Raw genomic sequence first — 20,592 nt, forward strand, 5'->3', positions numbered from 1 at the left:
TTATTTTCTATGAGCATGTCTTTCCCTATAAACCTTTGGACAACAACAACCAAGACACCTTGATAGAGGTAGACAACACTTACAATTTCCTAGAAGAATCATACTACTATAACCCTCTACCTACTCACAACTAGGAGGATAACAATGACCTAGAGTTAACAACCTCAACCCCTAATCCTGAGCCTACTAACCCACCATCTCAGACCATTAGGAGATCAACTAGACCTAGGCAAGTACCAGCCTACTTACAGGATTTTCACTGTAATCTCATTTCCTTAAAGCCTTCACCTGTAGCCAATCCTGTCACAAAACAGGGACCCTACCATCCTCTTTCCTCTTTCCTCTGTCATATCCTATCCTATCATGCTATCAAACTTGCACACTTAAAGCATGTGTTCTCCATCACCAACACTACTGAACCCAAATACTACCACCAAGCTGTCAAACATGCCCATTGGATAAAAGCTATGCAAGACGAACTAAATGCTCTAGAACTCAATCACACTTGGACTATTGTTGACTTACCTGCCAACAAGAAACTCATTGGATCCAAATGGGTTTATAAAGTGAAATATAAGGCAGATGGCTCCATAGAAATGTATAAGGCTTGGCTAGTAGCAAAAGGCTATAACCAAAGGGAAGGGATATATTACTTAGCCACCTTTGCACTAGTTGTTAAATTAACAAGTGTTAGACTGCTCCTTGCTATAACAGCCTCACAAAACTGGGTTGTCCATCAATTAGATGTCAACAATGCCTTTCTTCACGGGGAATTGAATGAGGTTGTCTATACGAAAATACCACGGGGTGTGATCTGCAACTATCCCAACAAGGTTTTCCAATTACATAAATCCTTGTATGGATTAAAACAAGTTGGAAGACAATGGTTCACCAGATTAACCAAAACTCTTACTTCAATAGGCTATGCTCAATCACATCATGATCGTTCTCTATTCACAAAGGCCATAAGTATACACTTTACAACTTTACTAATCTATGTTGATGATCTAGTTTTGGCTGGTAATATTCCTATTGAAATCACATATGTTAAGAATTGCTTACACAACTGTTTCAAGATCAAAGATCTTGGTATTATCAAATATTTTCTTAGATTAGAGGTATCTAGATCTATTGCAGGTATCACTCTCTACGAGAGGAAGTACGCATTGGACATTCTATCAGATACATGCTTTTTGGCATGTAAACCAACACCAACCCCAATAATCAAGACAATAAAATTACATCAAGATGACTCGCCCACCTACACTGATCCAACTTCTTATAGGAGGCTTGTTGGAAGGCTTATATATCTCACTAACATAAGACCAAATCTAAGTTATGCATTGCAACAACTTAGTCAGTTCATGATCCGATCAACAACCAAACACCATCAAGCCCTGACTAAAGTATTAAAATACATCAAGATAAACCCAGATCAAGGCCTCTTCTATGCATCCACATCTCCTCTCCAACTAAAAGGATTCAGTGACTCAGATTGAGCATCATATATTGATTCCCAAAAATCCATTAGTGGGTCTTGCATCATCCTTGGCAACTCCCTAGTTTCATGGAAATCCAAGAAACACACCACTTTGGCATGATCATCTTCTGAAGCAGAATACTGTGCACTTGTAACAACCTCATGTGAGATTCAATGGCTCAACTACCTACTCATCAACTTCAGAATTCCATTCATCAAACCAACATTACTTTACCGTGATAACAATTGGGCAAGTCACATCGAGCTAACTCAGTTTTTCACGAACGAACCAAACACATTGACATTGATTGTCATATGATTCATGAAAGATTACAGTCCAACCTCTTCCACCTTCTTCCAATCCCAACTCATCAACAACTTGTAGACATCCTCACCAAACCACTAGATCCATCACCTTTCAAGTATTTACTCAACAATTTGGGAGTAATAAATATATACTCTCCATTTTACGAGGGATATTGAAAGATAAGCATGACTCTCATGACTTGCCCAAAAAGGAATCGAAGGCCACAAGCATCGCCCAAGTTCACAATACACGTTTAGAAAATGACTAAGGGAACTTGGCTCTGACTCGTGGAAATGACTGAGGAAGCTCAACCTTGGCTAGAGGGAATGGTCGAGACAGATTGCCCTTGGTGCATAAAAATGACCGAAGCAGCATGGGCGTGGCATAGGAACTTGACCGAGACAGATTGAGTTTGGCGCAGAAAAATGACCGAAGCAAGATGGGTGTGGCGCAAGAACTTGACCGAGACAGATTGAGTTTGGCGCATAAGATTGTCCGAGGAAACACAGGTGTGGTGCACAAAGCTGACCGAGAAAATCCAGCCAAGCTGACCGAGGCTGATACACCAAATTGGCCTAGACAGAAAATCAACCATGGGTCATCTCAAGCATAATCCATGACTTTTAATGTTTAATTGAGCACAAATGTACATTAGTAAATTGATCATACAGTTAAATTCTCATCAAAAGTTAGTTAAGTTAGTTAGGTCATTTTTAGTTTGCTTGTTTCTTAAGCAATTACTTTTGTACTATAAAAAGGTATTTTGATGCAATCATTCAATAACAAGAGAGGTATTATTCAGTTCAAAATCGCTTTAATTCAAGTATTGAATGCACCAAGATTCAACTCTCTATCTACTTGCATTGTCGTTGACTTATCATTTCATCAACGGAACACGCCGCTTTGACCTCTCATCAGAAAGACTTTCGACACAAGGATCCTTCGTGGATCTACCGACCACTTGTCGCTTCAATACTTTGTTGAATCGTCGAACCATCATCTCTAATACTACTTGTTGAGAGATCTTCCTCATGGGATGTAGCATTCTTCAATGAGTTAAGTGAAAGAAGCATAAAAGTGATTTTGAAACCACATTTGATCCAAAACCTTAAGGCATTAGGTCTATGAATCCATATACTTATATGTTCTTTAACTCATTCACTTTTGCATAATGTGAGACTATTTCTTCATTTACACTTGTAATATCTAAGAGTATCAAAGTTTTACTATAATGAGACAGAGTTTAGAGACATACTTTGAAAGAGATGATATCCAAACCTACTAATAAAGAGCAAACTCATAAAGCTAAAAGAACTGAAGTCACTGCATAGCTTTCACTTGAAGAAACCTGAGAATTCTCTCAGCTCCTTTACCTTATCAGTTATCACTGTCTCACTCTCTATAACAATGCCATTCCTTCTTGCTCCTCACTATCACTGAAAACAATTTCATCCATGGAGTTTGACCTTGAAAACCCTTTTGAAAACTTCCATGACCTTCCCTGTGACTCAGTCCCTTCACTCTTCCTCATTGAATCTGACCACATTCCATCACCAAACTACTTTCACACTCTCAAAGACAGTGGCTTTGACATCTCTATTAGAAGAGATGTCATTTCTATAATCTCACAGGTAAGATTAACTAAGCACAAAAAAAAGAGAGAATCAATCTTTATTATTAATTGTTTGACGAAACATTAAAAAGTTTCTAAATGTTACATGGGTTTGGTTCTTTTTAGATGTCATGTACCTTTGATCCTGTTCTGTCTTACCTTGCTATCAACTATTTGGATCGCCACCTAGCCAACCAAGGAATATTGGTAAAGAAACCAAACCAAATCCTTTGTTATTTATTTACATATTCAATGTTCTTTTAGTTTTTCTGGCATTTTGATTATCACATGCACTTAAGATCAAAAGTAACCAAAGTATATAAAATATATGTAGTTATGTACATATGTTATAAATATTAAATGTTACATATTTTTATAAAAAAAACTTCATAAATGTAACTAATTTTACAAGATATAATGTGACTAGTGATACTTATTACTTAAGATTGAATATTAGGAACTAGATTATGTTTACTCAAGATGTAACTCAAATTGGGTATATGTAACAGCAACCAAAACCATGGGCCAACAAGCTTCTTGCAATCTCTTGTTTTTCTCTAGCTGCTAAGATGATGAAAACAGAGTTCTCAGTCACTGATGTTCAGGTAAAAAGTGTCTCTGTCTTCAAATAAATATATGATTGGAACATAAGGGTATGGTTATAAGATAATACAAGTATTGGAATTCAATTATTCATTGAAGTTTGTATTATACTAGGCTCTTCTGAATCAGGGTGATAGTGGTCTCATTTTTGAGACACAAACAATAGAAAGAATGGAAGCTATTGTCTTGGGAACTCTACAATGGAGAATGCGATCCATCACCCCCTTTTCTTTCATTCATTTCTTCATCAATTTATTCAGGCTTGTAGACCCTGCATTGATCCAGGTTCTGAAAGATCGAGCATCTGAAATTATATTGAAGTCACAAAGAGGTATATATATATAATTAATATTTAGTTCAACATTATAAAAAAAATGTGTTAATTTGATTGCTAATTAAATAATCTCTATGTGTATTTTGGGAGCAGAGATAAAGGTTTTGGAATTCAAGCCATCTATAATAGCTGCATCAGCCCTTCTATGTGCTTCACATGAGATGTTTCCTTATCAATATCCAAGCTTCTTGAAAGCAATATCAGATTGTTCATATGTAAATAAGGTACAATGGTTTCATCCTGTTCTTTCACTTAATAGTAGTCATAGATATACATGCTAGAAAAACAACATGCTTGTTTTATTTTACAATGCCATTTTAGTGGAATTGCACATAATGAGGTCACTATTATGATCACAATAGTGTAGTAGTAATTGCCACTATAAATCACAACTTAAAACCCATTACTAACAAGTTCGTGTAAGGCCTCACTAGATCCACAAGACGACCAAAAAGTCACGAGTTCGATTCTTGGTAGCGACACTTATTGGGAGGGGCTGTCACACAACCTGAAAGAATTAATTTCTTACCAAAAAAAGACGAGGGATGTTCATGGTAGGACAAAAAAACCCACTTGGCATTATATGTACACTGCATTTTATAGATGCAACAAAACAGTGTATGTAGTAAAAAAAAATTGAGATATTTTGGCTTCATTGTTCTAAAGGGAGTATAAACTAAAGAAAATAACAAAATGTTCTATTGCACTCTATTTTACTTTGCACCACAAACACTACAAAATTATCTAAGGTAAAATGTTAGGTGAAAATAGAAGTTCTTTTTTTTTTATAATTATTATATGGATATGATAATTAATAGAAGGTACACTGAATTTACTGCAGGGAAGTGTGCAGCAGTGCTATAATGTCATACAAGACATAGCCAAGGAGGAGTACCAATCAGTATTCAATGTAAATTCAAGTTCAGACACACCGATTAATGTGTTAGATGAACATTTTCTGAGTTATGAGAGTGACAAAACCAATGCAACCAATGCTGCTATGATGCATGAGAAGGACCATAAGAGAAGGAGAATCACTGATTATGGTAACAATAATCAGAAGGTCCATATTTCTCATTTTCATCAATGCTGAAATACCAAAACAGAAGAGGATCACGTTATTTAATCCTATATGGTCCATCCCAGAGCAATGAATGCAGTTTCGCACTATAAAATTGTTTTATATATATCCAGATGAGACAACTTTCATGACAAACATTATATTTGTCCATCATATTATCTTCTTGTTCCATTTGCGACTTGCTTTTGGAGGATAATGAAGAAGAAAAAAAGAAGGTTTCACAGTCGTCTTATAATTGTATTTTATGGCTCTGAAATCTTCTCTTCATCCCCTTCAAAATGAAACTGGCAAATGGATTCTAAAAAATAGAAAATGGATGACTTAAGAATAGGAAGAGATTAGTGGTGGAATCAGAATTTATGTGAAGTATGAAAGTGGATAAATAGTTAATGGACAAAATCACTGTAACGTGATCCTGGTACGGCGTTCATTAAATTCTGCTGTTGTGAAATGGAGGAAGGAAGATAAGATGTTTTTAATTTAATTTTACTAATATTTTCGTTTCTTAGAGAGCAAACAAAAAGACAAAGCGTAATTTTGAATTGCATGGTTGAATTTGTGTGTCTGTTTTGTATTTATGTGTGGTTTTGTCTCTTAGCTTCTATCGAAAGAATAATAATAGTACTAGTGAAGCAACAATTTTCTTGTGATAAAGAATGTAGTACTTTTTTATATTTTGTTTTGTTGTTCCTTATTTCTCAAGTGAGTGCAGGTCAGCGCAGAGCAAGCTCTGTGAAATTTCGGTATAAACTTGCATGTCTTGCTATATATTTTTTAAGAGTATTTTATAATATTAGTGTAAATATTTACCCACAATCATTTCATTATTCATATCATTTATTTGGACTATTTGATTAAAAATATAATGATCAATATTAAAAAATGTAATTACAATATATAAAATTTATACATTGTTGTTGGATATTATTTTTTTCTGTCCTTTTTAATTAGAGACAATAGAAGGCAATGCACCTTGTATCCTCCATCTCTATCTATATAGAGACACCAAAAAACATTATATGATGTAAGATAAATAATCACAACTATATCTTTATCATTAATTTATAATAAACTTATTTAAGTTTACAGAATTTAATTTAGATAGATTTAAGCTTACAGATTTTGATTTAAACTATCTAATAATTTCTCCAATATATAACATAACTCTTGAAACAGAATCGTCATTTTAGTTTAACTATATCTTTTGATTTAAACTATCTAATAATTTATTGAAAGCTTTAATTTTTTTTGCTCCAATTAGTTTAATATCTTTTGATGTTTTACTTTTTTTATTTTATTCCAAATTTTTTGATATTTTTGAAATCCAATAGACATTTATACTTTACTTTCCAATTATACCCTTATTTATTACTCATCTTTTCATCATATTTTTTTCATTTCTTTTTTAATTATTTTTCAATGTGTATTAAATTTGACTATTTAGCCAAATTGTATCGAATTTTTATATCATTTAATAATTTATCAAATTATGTGTATAACCTTAAATATCAAAATATGTAGAATAAGGGGAGTATATTTTTCAATTACTCTATGCATTGATAAACAAAACCCCAAAATCAATCAATGAGTGTGTCCTTCATCTAGACCACCACACACCTTTATAATACAATTTATTTCTTTATATATCAATATAACAATTTTTTTACCTCTCATATGGTATTGGTGAAATAATTCGACTATGGATATAATAATATTTGATTGTGGGATGAAATTTGACGTTTTTTAAAGTTATTGTAACCTTAATTAAATAATAAATACTTATATATTAGTATTTTATTTTAACTTTAACTTTTTTGGAAAATATATCAACAGTTGCATAATGCTCATTATAACTTTCTCCGATACTTTTTGATAGCTAATGATCAACTCCAACAATAAAAGTTGTTTAATGTATCTATAATATAAAATTTATTGAAATCATGGACTTGACTAGTTTAATGCTTAAAATTTAAAATTAAATTAATTGCAAGAGTGTCATGGATTGTGAAGGTTAGAGTGAATGATTTTGAAAATAAAAATCATAATAACAAACATGTTTTGAGAAAATGAAAATTGTTTTTTGAAAATGAAAATAGGAAATAGAAATAGAAAACATTTCTTGAAATCAAACACACCCTAATTGTCTAGCTCTTGTGAGTGATGTTTCTTAGGATGACAATTACACACTCAAAAATAATTAATTTCTTACTTATAAAGGGAAGAAAGAATATTATTGGTTATACAAAAAATTTGTAGAATTTTTTTAATTCAAGTGATAAGCCATTAAAATCAAGGTTATTGCTGCAGACTAGTATGAAATAGTTGAAGTAATAGATTTTTGTATATCTAACGTAATTAGGTACTCAGCCATTGAAATACTTGATAAGCCCATGTCAGATTCCTAGAATGAAAGTGTTGTATATTGCAATCCTAGTTTGACTCGAGAAAAAGTTTAAGATTGATCATGTGTAGCTGAGGTTCGGGTGATAGTGTTGCAGACTTTGCCTTTGCATGTTTACTAATAATATAGTCATGAGTTTGGTATAGAAATGGAGAAGGCTAGGGTTTTAACGAGAGCAGCACAGGAGGAGGACCAGATCAAACAAATCACAAAGAAAGTCAAGACGAAAGCCAAACAGAAAGAAGACGAGGAGACAGTAGTCGAGGCTGATTTGGAGACGGGGAAAGTGGTCAATCAAGGGCAAGTTGTGGAGGGAGTTTCTTATAGGAACAAACTCTTCAATGTTGACGAAGTAGATGAGGGTCTCCAAATGGAAGAAGGTGACAATGAACTGAGTGAAAATAGATGGTACAATTGGAGGAAGAAGAGGGAAAAGAGTTCAATCCATGTCCGGAAATTGATGTATCCAAGGAGGAGTTTGAGACATGGTGTAGGCCATGGAAACAAGCTTTGGTGGTTCGATTATTAGGAATGGAAGCCTCAATGTGATTGATGGAATTTTGTTTGAACAAGCTTTGGGCAGTGAGAGGAAGGATTCAAATTATTGATATGCTAGAAAACTACTTTCTAGTTCATTTCACTAAAGAGGAAGACTACAACCATGTCTTATTCAAAGGACCTTGGATGATTGTTGATCATTATTTAGTTACTCAGAGATAGCGTCCATTCTTCATGTCTATAGATAAGGAAGTGCAAAGGATTGCGGTTTGGGTCTGAATTCCGACTTTACCTATTGAACTCTACAATCAACAATTTCTATGGCAGGTAGGGTCAAAATTGGGTACCATGCTTAAGATGAATCATCTTACTTTTATTCACTCAAGATGGAAGTTTTCTAGAATATGTGTGGAAATAAACCTCCTACAAAAGCTGGTTCCGAGGATTAAAGTAATGGGGCTGACTTTACACTTGGAATATGAAGGTTTGCACCAAATATGCTTCTCATGCGGGAAGTATGGACACCGGGTCGAGCTTTGCCTAGAGGGTATCTGTGTAGAGGAGGAGAAGAGGAGCAACATTCAGAGTAGTGGGCTAAAGGAGAATGAGAGGGTTGGGAAGGAATGCCACTAATCCACCATCATTAGTAGCTTCAAACCGAAGGGCCCTGCTACCGAATTATTAATGGAATTCAAATGGAAGAGTAAAATGGTTAGTCAAGAAAATATGGAAACCTCATAAGAAGGGACCTTTGGTCCATGGATGTTGATAACAAGAAAGAACAATCGTCACGACCGGAAAGGTGGAAGTTCTATGAGTCTGGAAAATAATGGGAAGCCTATAAAAGGAGTGAAAAATAAGCTTGGGTTGGGAAGGGAAGTCTTTGACCCGCTCATCTGTTAAAAGATCGAAGTGTGCAAACAGCTACAAGCTATAAAGCAGTCAAGAATCATGCCAATTTCATTGTTGCTGATCCAGTTCCTTCTGGGGTTTTGGAGATAGTAGCTCTAACAACATCTCAAAGTATGGAAATTGATTTTGATCAAAGTGCTCAAGTAGCTATTGCCTCATCTGAGTGTCACAATGGGTTGGAGGATAACAAAATTTCTCCATACAGTCAGCAAGTGGAAAAGTATAACACCCAGATGAATAGTCTACCGGAAAATAGAAATAAAAGGCAGGGCAAGTTTGTTACTCCTGAAGATGCATCGAGGTCTCTGAACCTAGACTTTATAGAAACATAGATGAATATTATCAGTTGGAACTGTAGAGGAACAAAAGCTAAGGGTTTCAGGAACCTTATAGTTGATATGAAGAATATGTTCTCTGCGAATGTCATGATTCTAATGGAAACAAAGATTAGTGGTGATAATGTTGACGAAGTTATCAAAAACCTTGGTTTCAATGGCCTTGCAAAGGTGGATGCAGTTGGAAAAGCTGGAGGTATTTGGTGCTTGTGGGATTCCTCTATGTGGAAGGTAAATGTACTGGAGTTTTCCAACCAACATTTGTCAATGGAGGTTAGTTGGAACAATGGTGATAATTGGCTGTTGACAGTAGTGTATGGTAGCCCTCACTTTTCAATGCGGTCTAGTCTCTGGGATTCTATTCGGGATATGACTTCTAGGTATAATATGTCATGGTGTCTGATTGGAGATTTCAATGTTGTTGCTTCTAATGAAGAGAGATTGGATAGTTTGAGTCAGAACCCCCTAGGGGAGCCTTTGCTTTTGCATCCCTACTTTCTGAATGTGACTTAATTGATTTGGGTTTTATTGATCCTTGCTTCTCTTGGAAAAGGGTTGGTATCAGAAAAACTTGATTATGCCTTATCAAATCTTGATTGGAGGTTAAAGTTTCCTAATGTTTCCATTACTCATCTGAACCCCCTTAAATCTGACCATTCTCCCCTTCTGCTGAGTTTAATAGAAGCGCCTACCCCGAATCGACATTGAAGACCTTTCCGTCTTTTAGCTACCTCGATGACCTACCCCTCCTTTAATAATCTTGTGGTCAATTCGTGGGACTCTTCTTTGGAGTGGAATGAAACTATGAATAATCTCCAATCTTGCTTGAAAGTGTGGAATAAGGAGGTTTTTTGGAATATTTTTAGCGAAAAAAAACTTTCCTCAAATGGTTTAATGGAATTACTCGTAGCCTATCCTCTGGTTCCAAGCCTTTCCTGGAAAATCTCCAAAAATAATTGTGGAAGGAGTATGAGGAGGTTTTGAGCCAAGAATAATTGTTTTAGTTCCAAAAATCTAGAAGCAACAGGTTGGTGTATGGGGACATGAATATTCGCTACTTTCATGGTGTAACAGTAATTCGTAGAAGGAAGAAGCAGTTTCAAACTTTGTTAGATGAACATGGTGATTGGATTAGTAATCATGAAGAGGTGGAACAAATGGTTAGCAACTTCTATAAGAATCTCTATTCGGAAGATGATGGGTACACTCATCTTTGGTTATCTGGTTGTTATCCTACTCTGCATCAAGACCAGATTGCACGGCTTGGGAATCAAGTAACTGATGCTGAAATTAGAAATGTAATTTTCAGTGGCTACAAAGCGCTAGGTAAGGACGGGTTTCAGGCCCTGTTTTATCATAATCATTGGAACGTGGTTGGTTTCAAGCTGTGTGAACTTATTAAATCATTTTTTGGTAATCGAGAGAAGGTTAAAGAAATAAATGCAACATTAGTCACTCTGATTCTAAAGTTTGACCAAGCTGCTTCTTTAAAGTAGTTTAGACCGATAAGTCTCTACAATGTCTCCTATAAGGTTATCACTAAAATCCTAGCTTTTCGGATGAGGGAGGTTATGTAGCATCTACTTGGGCCTCAACAATGCAGTTTCGTCCCTATTCGTACTAGTAGTGATAATATCATTATCACTCAAGAGGTGATTCATGCCATGAATAGGAAAAAAGGGAAGGTGGGGTGGATGGCTATAAAAATTGATTTTGAGAAAGGTTATGACAGACTTCGCTGGTGCTTTATAAAAGATTGTTTGATGGATGTTGGGTTCCTATACAACTTTGTTAATTTGGTTGATAAGTGCATTTCCACATCTACAATGTAGTGTCTTTGGAATGGAGAGGCTCTTGATTCTTTCCAACCCCAACGTGGAATAAGGCAAGGTGATCTTTTATCTCCCTACTTATTTGTTTTGTGCGTTGAAAGATTGTCTCATCTTATTTCTACTACTGTTGATTCTGGGCACTGGAAACTAATTAAATTAAGGAGGGTTAGCTTGAAGTTATCTCACTTAGTTTTTGCTGACGATCTCATTATTTTTGCGGAGGCAACTTTGGACCATGTTGAGGTTATTAAAACTTGCCTTGATCTTTTTTCTAAGAGTTCCTCCGGTCAGAAGGTGAATTGTGAAAAAACTAGAATTTTCTTTTCAAAGAATGTTCATGATCAAGTGCGACAACAATTGAGTGGGGAGTTGGGCTATGGTAGAACTTCTGATCTATGGAAGTACTTGGGAGTCCCTATTGGCAAAAAATTTCCTAGGAAGGCGAGATATAACTACGTTCTTGAAAAGGCGAAGCAAAGGCTTAGCAAGTGGATTTGGAGAGCTATAGTGAGTCATTATGTTCAAAAGATAGGCTCTTGTTTTGATCAATAGCCTAAATACGCTTTCCAAATTGTTTTCAAGGCTTTCAGTGGCATCCTCCAAAGCCTCCAACTTTTGGCGTGTTGCTTGCATCTTATCAACATTAGTACCATCTTTTAGAAGGGTGCTCAAAGATGCATCAACACACTACAACTCATTGGAATTCTCTCAGTTTTCACTCTTTTGCATCAACTTTGAAGCTATCAACCATTTGGTCACCTTTGACTTTGAAGAAGAAAAGACCAAGAATGACAAAAGAGATTGAAGATAGACATGTTCATTGCAATGACTTCCCTAAGCACTCTAATCAAAGCTGCTAGGTCTTGATCTTGACTCAACAATGGTGATACTCCAAATTTTCTATTTATTTGCTTCAAAGATGTGATCAACTTCTTTGCACTTTTCTAACCTTTTTTGTGCAGAAGTTATATTCTGCTACACTTTTTTCAATGCTTGAATCACCCTTTCTTCTTCAAAGGGCTTGAAAATTTTCCTTGATCTGTGACATGGTGTCCGTTGTGACCTATATGTGGAAGTAGATGTTGTTTCACAATTCTTGAGGTTGTTCAACTCCTCCTCAACTCTAAGAGTGCTAGGATGAGATGCAGAAGAGAAACTATTTGAACGAGCATGGTACTTGTTTGCCATAGTATATATGTTTTTGTTTAAAATGTTTGCCTCTTTGTAAGAAAACTAAGCTCAATATTTATATGATATTATCAAATCCTTGGTTCTCTATTTATATAGAAGTATTCATATTCATAATTGATTCCTATGGACCAAAAACAACTACACAATACAGTTCACAAAGCTTAATCAACATGGGGTAGTTCACAAAATCTTACTAAATTTGAAATCCAACATGCATCTCTTGCAAGCTAACACTAATTAACATTCTCAAATAGTGGAGGTTTAAGGCCTCCATGGTAAACATTACAAAGACTTCCTCAAATAGTGGAGGTTAAAAACCTCCACAAACCTACACAAATAGTGGAGGTTAAAAACCTTCACAAATAGTGGAGGTTAAAAACTTCCATAAATAAACCACTACAAATGTATATATACCATAGATTTTCTAAAATCTCCACAAAACACTTCTAGAAGTCATAACTGTGGAGGTTTAATTTTTAAACCTCCACTAGTTATATAGTGGAGGTTAAAATCGTATGAAAACATCTACTAAATACAAAAAAAGTTATAGTATTTGTTACAAAAAAGGTTAAGTCTCAAATAATTATCTCATAATAACTAAGTATGTTAGGATAAGCCAAACTTTTTCATTAACAAGTTATGCTCAAGCTCTTTGAAAAACTTATTTAATTTAACATGACAAGTTTTAGGTCATCCAAAATGTTTATTATGCATAACAGATCGACCTATTTAGTTATATTATGTAATAATGTTCATATTATACAATTTTAATATAAGTAATGTTATTATATGTAATTTTGATATAAAATATATACAAAAATATAATTTAATTGTTATGGTTAGAAGAGTCTAATTAAATATATGTCTATTAGCTTATTAAATGTAGATATGATGGTCTATTTCAAGATTATATAATATAATAGGTCTTTAAATAAGCTAACAGGTCAAACCTATTTTGAATTTTTTTGAACAAACTAACAAGTCAAGCTCAAACTCCTATATAATATATAGGTTCCGTTTGTTTAATGTAAAGTCTACTGCGACTTATCTTGTTTCACCCTTAGTCAATGATAATAAGAGGTTGCTTGTTTAGCAAGCTACTCAATCTGCTGGTCTCTCCCTTGCCTTGGCCCATGGATCATGGTTATGGTTTGCTAAGACTGGGTTATGCAATATTATTTCTTTTTTTAATTGTGTATGAGTCGTAATACTTGCGTCAAAGCTATCTTAGCAAAAAGTTTGTAATCGGTTTGAGTTTAGTACTCTCTGTATTGTTTAATATTATTACTTTGGTTGATAAAAATATAGTGCTTATCCCACTTAGATCTAAAAACTATAAATGTCTTAAATAATGTATGTGAATATATAAGCAATGAATGATAGAAATCTTACATTAAAAAATTAGTGTGTTCAAATATATTAAAATTTTACAAGTTGTGATTTTCAATCCATTCTAACTTTTTTTATTCCTTAACAAGTCCTTTGAGACAGTGGTGAGCATTGAAGGTTGAATTGTGCAAAGTTGAGATTTGAGAAGAAGCAATAGTCTGGATGTTTTTTGTATATAAGTTTTATAATAAATTATATCGTGATATAAAAATATAAGTTATTTCTTTCAGCAACTAAAATCATGACATGTGTCATATTTAATTATTTTCTACAAAAAATATTTTTAAAATTAAGCAAAATAATATATATGTCATACTTTTACTAGCCGGATGAGATAAGTTATCTCTGAGTACGATCAGATTATTTATTCTCATACTTATTACCCAGATTTTCATGAAGTCTAATGATAGACTCTTCCTATTTTCCCTCTTTTTATGCTATTATTTTGTTTTGAGAAATTTTTTACATCAAATAATAACACCAATTATAGTTGTAATACACGAGCGTCTTGTACTTCAACATTGAAAGAGGTGTGTTCACATATGATGTGTACATTATCCACCCTTATTATCTTAGTCAGCACTTAGTTGGCAAAGAAATCCACACATAGAGATGGAATGAAACTGGATAATAATATATTGTTAACAAAAGAGGGGTGGCATGCAATGAACCTCAATTTTATTACATAGTTATTCGATCTGTACGAACTAACTTCTTATTCATTTCTATTGCAAATGACATTTTTTTTTCAATTAGATGAATAAGAGCTAACTTCTAGTTCGTTTTATTTTACATGATGTTTTTTTGTTACATCACTCTACTTAATCTTTTTACATGATATAGTTTTTTTGGGTTACTTCATCCTTCTACGTTTCTTTTTTCACTCTACTTATTATAAAACTAGAACATTGAAAGGCACTCCCATATTTATTAATCCATTTTCTTATTATTTATAATATGTAATTTATATATTATAAATGTCAAATAAAATAATTTTTGTTAAATAATAATCAAAGCATTAATACATTTTTCATGCATGTTGTTGATTGAAGTTACCGTCCATGGTTTGGAAAAAATGAATTATTTAACTTTTAATACAAACCTATAATAGGTATATGGGAATAAAGAGGGGATGTGTTTGCTTCATGTTGCAACAAAGTTATAACCTATAATAGTAATATATCATATATGTTAACTTCATTCTAATTTATTTTATTTCATTTCTTAAAGAACATAGCTTAGCACAATCCAATAAAATTATAGAAACTATTATATGTGAAATGACTATTAAACCCTTCACATATACTAACTGATTTTCAGGTTCTATATACCGTTTCTTAGTGCTGACGCTAGAAGACGGTTATTCGAAATTCAACAGATTAACGATAAAAAAAGCTTAGAGTCTGTTATCTGTTATCATACCAGATCATCAATCATCAAAATTTTGCGCTACTTCATATTGATCTCAAAAAATATATTTCCTTGCGTTTTGTTCAAAAATCCCTTCTGCTGACCAAAACCGTAATTTCATCTCTTTCACCGTCATGAACCCGAAATCACCGAATCGGTCTGAACCGGAATCTCCGGTTCGGGTTCCATTTCCAACCCTAACCCCTCGCTTCACCGCCACGCCGAACTCCGGGTCTCACCGGAAAATCGCGATCGCCGTTGATCTCAGCGACGAGAGCGCCTACGCGGTCCGTTGGGCGGTCCATAACTACCTCCGCCCCGGCGATGCCGTGATCCTCCTCCACGTGCGCCCCACGAGCATCCTCTATGGCGCTGACTGGGGCTCCGCCGACGCCAGCAGCAGCGGCGTAGGAAAAAAGTCGGAGGAGTCGAAGCAGAAGCTGGAGGACGATTTTGACAATTTCACGGCGTCGAAGTCGAGCGATTTGGCGCAACCGCTGGTTGAGGCAGAGATACCGTTCAGGATTCACATTGTGAAGGATCATGACATGAAGGAGAGGCTTTGTTTGGAGGTGGAGAGGTTAGGGCTCAGTGCCGTGATCATGGGGAGCAGAGGGTTCGGTGCTTCGAAGAGAGGTTCGAAGGGGAGGCTTGGTAGTGTGAGTGATTACTGTGTTCATCATTGTATTTGTCCTGTTGTGGTTGTAAGGTTCCCGGAGGAGAAAGAAGGCGAGAATGGTGATTGCAGCGAAGCGAAAGGCGCGGTTCGGGTTGGGGAGGAGGTGGAACTTGATACTGTGCCTGAGGAGGAGCATGAGCAGGAGGAGTATCATGATGCATTTAATGAGCAGAAAGGTTTGGCCTTGAAACTTGTCATCAATTTTAAAAAAAATATAAATAGAATAAAAAAGTTGTATAACTTAGACTATACTACATGTTTAAATTGGTCCTCTATAGGTTTTGGACATTAAAATGTGCAGTATTATTTTAACAACTTGAATGACAACTTTTCACATGAGATAGTCTTATGCACAAAGTATGTGGGTTTTGGTCATAAATTATCAGGTGTGTGTGAGAAGTTAACCAAGTCAAAAGTTCAAATCACATTTTTCGTTTAATGTATGAGTATCTATGGACATCAATTTGGTGTTTAAATTTATGCTTATTTTTATCTTTGAAGGAATAAAATGATTTGCAGAAATTTTTCGAGGACCTATTTGAACATTAAGTTAATAAAACGTTGGCCTAGAACTGCCATTTGGTTTTTTGCTTTTGAGATTTTGGTTGGTGCTGTTTGGTATTGATTGGCATCTGGATTTACTATCCTCTTCAAGGAATGGATTAGTTTAAGCTTATACTGATTATGTAGGAATTGGTTCATTGTTTAAAGCATTCTCTACATTATTTTCCCGCTGTTAGGGAAGTTTATTAACCAACTACTATATATAGTAGGTTGTGAACCTTTGTATGATTCATTCATTCAATTCAATGAAAATGCCTTCATACATTTCCAAAATCCTCTTCTCTCTGGATTTTAAGAGCATTGATAATGTGAAGTACAAATGCCATCACTTTCATGGTGTTAGGATTTAATTTTTCATAATGTTGGTTCACATATAGCAATGAGTTCATTCTAGTTCCTCAAACAACACAGAAAAAACGGAAGTGTGTTTTCTTATTGATGTACCATTGGTAGTCTGTTTAGCTTCAGCAAACAATTGGGTATGCTTAATTGCCTATGCTATAATTTTACAAAGATTTCATGTTCAACTACTCTTCTAACTTGTTCACTTTTTCCATGACATCTTTTGCTCTTATTGCTTACCTCACTATTGTTACCTGATGAGCTCTTAATCAACGACTTGTTTGATGATATTGTGGTTGTAAGGACTTTTTCTGAGGTGGATTATATTAGACTTCGATGTTCTGTACATGAGAAACACTAATTTACAATAGTGCATACAGTAGCATGCACAATACTAATCTACAATAGCTCACATAGAACACCAACTTTTTTATTTACAAATAAAAATTAGCCCTTTGATCTGCATCAGAAGACTGATTTCATTTTCCCATACTGAATCCAAATCTTATAATATCGCACCAAAAGTGTTCTTAAAAGTGGTAAATAGTTATTGTTGGACTTTTTAAGTTAAGTTTTGCATGTAGTATGCTCTTGTTGGTTTGATATGGTTAGTGGTGGAATTGTAATTTTTGAGGAACCGAGGGTGGAGAATGATTTTATTTTAGTCTTGCTATATAATTCTCCGCAATTTAAACATTGCCACCTGAAGTCATTTATTTTTGGCTAAAATACTCTTTTGGTTCTTTATTTTATTGTTAAGTTTCAATTTGGTCCTTTAACAAAATAAAGCTTCAATTTAGTGCTCTATCTGTCTAATGTTTGTCAATTTCGCCCTTCCATCATAACACTGTTAGATTTACAACGGAATATGCCAAATTCTTCGAAGATTATTTTTCCACAGTCGGAATCAACATTTTCTCACCTGAAGATAATGGTTGGGTGTCTTTTGAGTTCAAGTTGAATTTTTGAATGACGGGGATGAAGATGAGGGAGTGTAGTGAGTAGTTCACAAGGAAGGAGGGAAGAGAAATACATATTTCAGTGGCAAACATGGAATCGTGGACAAGAATTGGTATATTCTGGTATAAGTTTAACACCATTATGAAGAAGGGGTGAAATTGGTAAACATTAGAAAATATAGAAGACCAAATTGACAATTAATTTTGGTATAGGATCAAATTGAAACCTAAATAAGATAAAGGACAAAAAAATAGCTTTTATTTTTTATTTGACTACCCAAAGCTCAATCTAACTCCAATCATTTCTTATCTGTTGCATTTAAGAATTTATGTTAAAATCATATGCACCACACTATGATTTTTTATTCTTTTGCATGTATGACTGCTACTACACAAGTCTATGAAGTTAAAAGCTCAGGTTTTTAAACTGAGCTGAGGTTGATCCTCAAAAATACTAATTTTCACACTTATAGTTTTCTTTGATCAAGGAAGTAGAGTTCTAAGTTCTTGGTTGACCATGATATCCCTTAAAATTGTGTTCTCTGTAGTTTAAGAAAAGGGTATGTAGAATAAAATACTTTTATTCTTAGAGGCTTCAAATTATGACATAACCACCGCATCATAAGATTTCATTTGTTACTGGGGACTATGCAAGCTATAGTATTTCACTATTTCATATTATTGAAGATTGATTAGTTTCTTCTTGTTTAACCTGTTTATTTTGGGTGTGTGAACAGATGCTTAATAGGACTACACAGAGCAATGTCAATATCCTATGACTTCAGGTAATTTATCAATACCCATTTTGTATTTTATAGAGATAGAGATGGTTAGATTATTTGTCTCTTTTCCTAGCTGGAACATGGATGAGGGATGTTTTGGGGAATGGGATTCCCAATTCCCTCTCTTTATGTTATCCTTCCAAGGGATATATTTGATTTTAGAACTCTCATTCAATGGTGATATATCTCTGGGCTCTGGCACAGCTGCTAGAATTCCATTCACAAGAAAATTCACTTATTATATTAATGAATGTAGATTATTTTTTGAATCTTCTAAGCTGATTGATATATCATGATATATGTGTATTACGATTTACAGATCTTTGATTTATTTATTTATTTTCAGAAACTGGTCATAACATCAAGGCTGTGTCAAGTGTTGAAGGAAGTATTGAAATTGAGAATTTTCTTATTTTGACAAACTATATGTTGTAAAGCGGTTGTTTGGATTTGTATGCTTTTGTTCAAGTTTGTTTGTACACCACTTCAATACTAATTGACAGGTTTGAATATATGCTATGGATGATTGATTTGGAGGCTATTGATTATTTCATGTTTGGACTTTACCCTATTGTCTTATGTTTTACTCTACCAAAAGAAGTTGATTGATGTGACTGTCTAAATGTCCTTCACCATCAGTAACACTTCTCATTAGCACTTGAAAAATGAGCCTGGTCCCCGACTCATTGCAGAAGGTATCATGAGGGCTTAATGTCTTATAATTTATAGATTCTCCATTACATCACTATTAAGTTATGTATTCATAATCGTAAGAACTAATTCCTTATCAGCACCCTCTATAAATATGTTATAATAAATATAATTAACGAGACCCTAAAAATGGTAGAAGTCAAAATACTTATAAATTAGATATTATTTGAAGGAAAAGAGCAATAAACATGGTGTGTATAATGTCTGTTACTATGTTTTTCATGTATTTTAATAAAATGTGTATGAAAAACAAAAACAAAAAAATTAAATGAAATGTAAAGATAAATATACACAATACTAATCACAATATCAAAATTTTGATTATGACTAGTGTCGCGCCCTGATTTTCGGCTGCACGGTTTTGTTTAGAGTCGCCACTACATTTTATAGTTAAAAATGTAGAAAAGCAAAGAACATACTAAAAAATATGATTTGAAAGCAAAGAACATACTAACATATGCACTTGAAAGCAAAGAACATACTAATTGCAAGAAGGTGCAATTAGAACTAAAAATATATTTTAATTCCATAATTAAAATATATTTTCCATGAGAACTAAAAAAAATATTTTCCTGGATATCAAGAAGGTACAATATGATTTGAAAGCAAAGAACATACTAACCTCTACACTTGACATTGATGAGTTTTTCAGGGTATCTAATTGCAAATTTGCAAAGGAAATGTGGACACCCTTGAAACAACTCATGAAGGAACCGAAGAGGTAAAAAGGTCAAGACTTAATACTCTCTCTCAAGAGTATGAAATGTTTCGCATGAAACCTGGAGAGAAGATCCTTGATCTACAAAAGAGATTTACTCATCTTACAAATCACCTTCTGGCACTCGGAAAAGTTCTATCAAACAGTGATCTAAATCTGAAAGTCTTGAGATCACTTACCAGGACTTGGCAACCAAAGGTAACTGCTATATCTGAAAAGAAAAGTCTTTCAAAAATGTCTTTGGCTGCCTTGTTTGGAAAATTGCAGGAACATGAGTTAGAACTTAGCCAATTAGACCAACATGAGGAACAAGAGAAAAAGAAGAAGAACATTTCTCTGAAAGCAAAAGTTGACAAATATGATTCATCCAGTGACGAATCAGAAAAGGATGATCCAGATGACATGAGCATGTTCGTAAAGAAATTCAGCAAGTTCCTTAAAAGGAACAAAGG

At 34.2% G+C, this 20,592-nt stretch overlaps 2 protein-coding genes and 1 pseudogene across 3 annotated transcripts; 2 read left to right on the plus strand and 1 right to left on the minus strand.

Annotated features, from left to right (window-relative positions):
* The first annotated feature begins 3,083 nt into the window (after positions 1-3,083).
* On the plus strand, positions 3,084-6,065 carry LOC109338332 (putative cyclin-D6-1). 2 transcript variants are annotated; one of them, XM_019575539.1, is made up of 6 exons: positions 3,084-3,418; positions 3,526-3,606; positions 3,909-4,004; positions 4,117-4,333; positions 4,430-4,560; positions 5,178-6,065. In XM_019575539.1, the coding sequence occupies exons 1-6, from the start codon at positions 3,242-3,244 to the stop codon at positions 5,427-5,429; spliced, it is 954 nt and encodes a 317-aa protein (XP_019431084.1). In that variant the 5' UTR covers positions 3,084-3,241; the 3' UTR covers positions 5,430-6,065. The 2 variants fall into 2 exon arrangements, with proteins under 2 accessions (XP_019431084.1, XP_019431085.1); XM_019575540.1 differs by having other exon boundaries at positions 4,132-4,333.
* Positions 6,066-11,926: 5,861 nt separating this feature from the next.
* LOC109338334 lies at positions 11,927-12,676 on the minus strand (annotated as a pseudogene).
* Positions 12,677-15,233: 2,557 nt separating this feature from the next.
* On the plus strand, positions 15,234-19,269 carry LOC109338333 (universal stress protein PHOS32-like). The gene is made up of 3 exons (XM_019575542.1): positions 15,234-16,240; positions 18,667-18,714; positions 19,058-19,269. Exons 1-2 carry the CDS (start codon positions 15,520-15,522, stop codon positions 18,672-18,674), a joined length of 729 nt encoding a protein of 242 aa, XP_019431087.1. The 5' UTR covers positions 15,234-15,519; the 3' UTR covers positions 18,675-18,714; positions 19,058-19,269.
* The last annotated feature ends 1,323 nt before the right edge of the window (positions 19,270-20,592 follow it).

Source organism: Lupinus angustifolius, unplaced genomic scaffold (assembly GCF_001865875.1).
Source record: "Lupinus angustifolius cultivar Tanjil unplaced genomic scaffold, LupAngTanjil_v1.0 Scaffold_22_10, whole genome shotgun sequence".
Taxonomy (NCBI): Eukaryota; Viridiplantae; Streptophyta; class Magnoliopsida; order Fabales; family Fabaceae; genus Lupinus; species Lupinus angustifolius.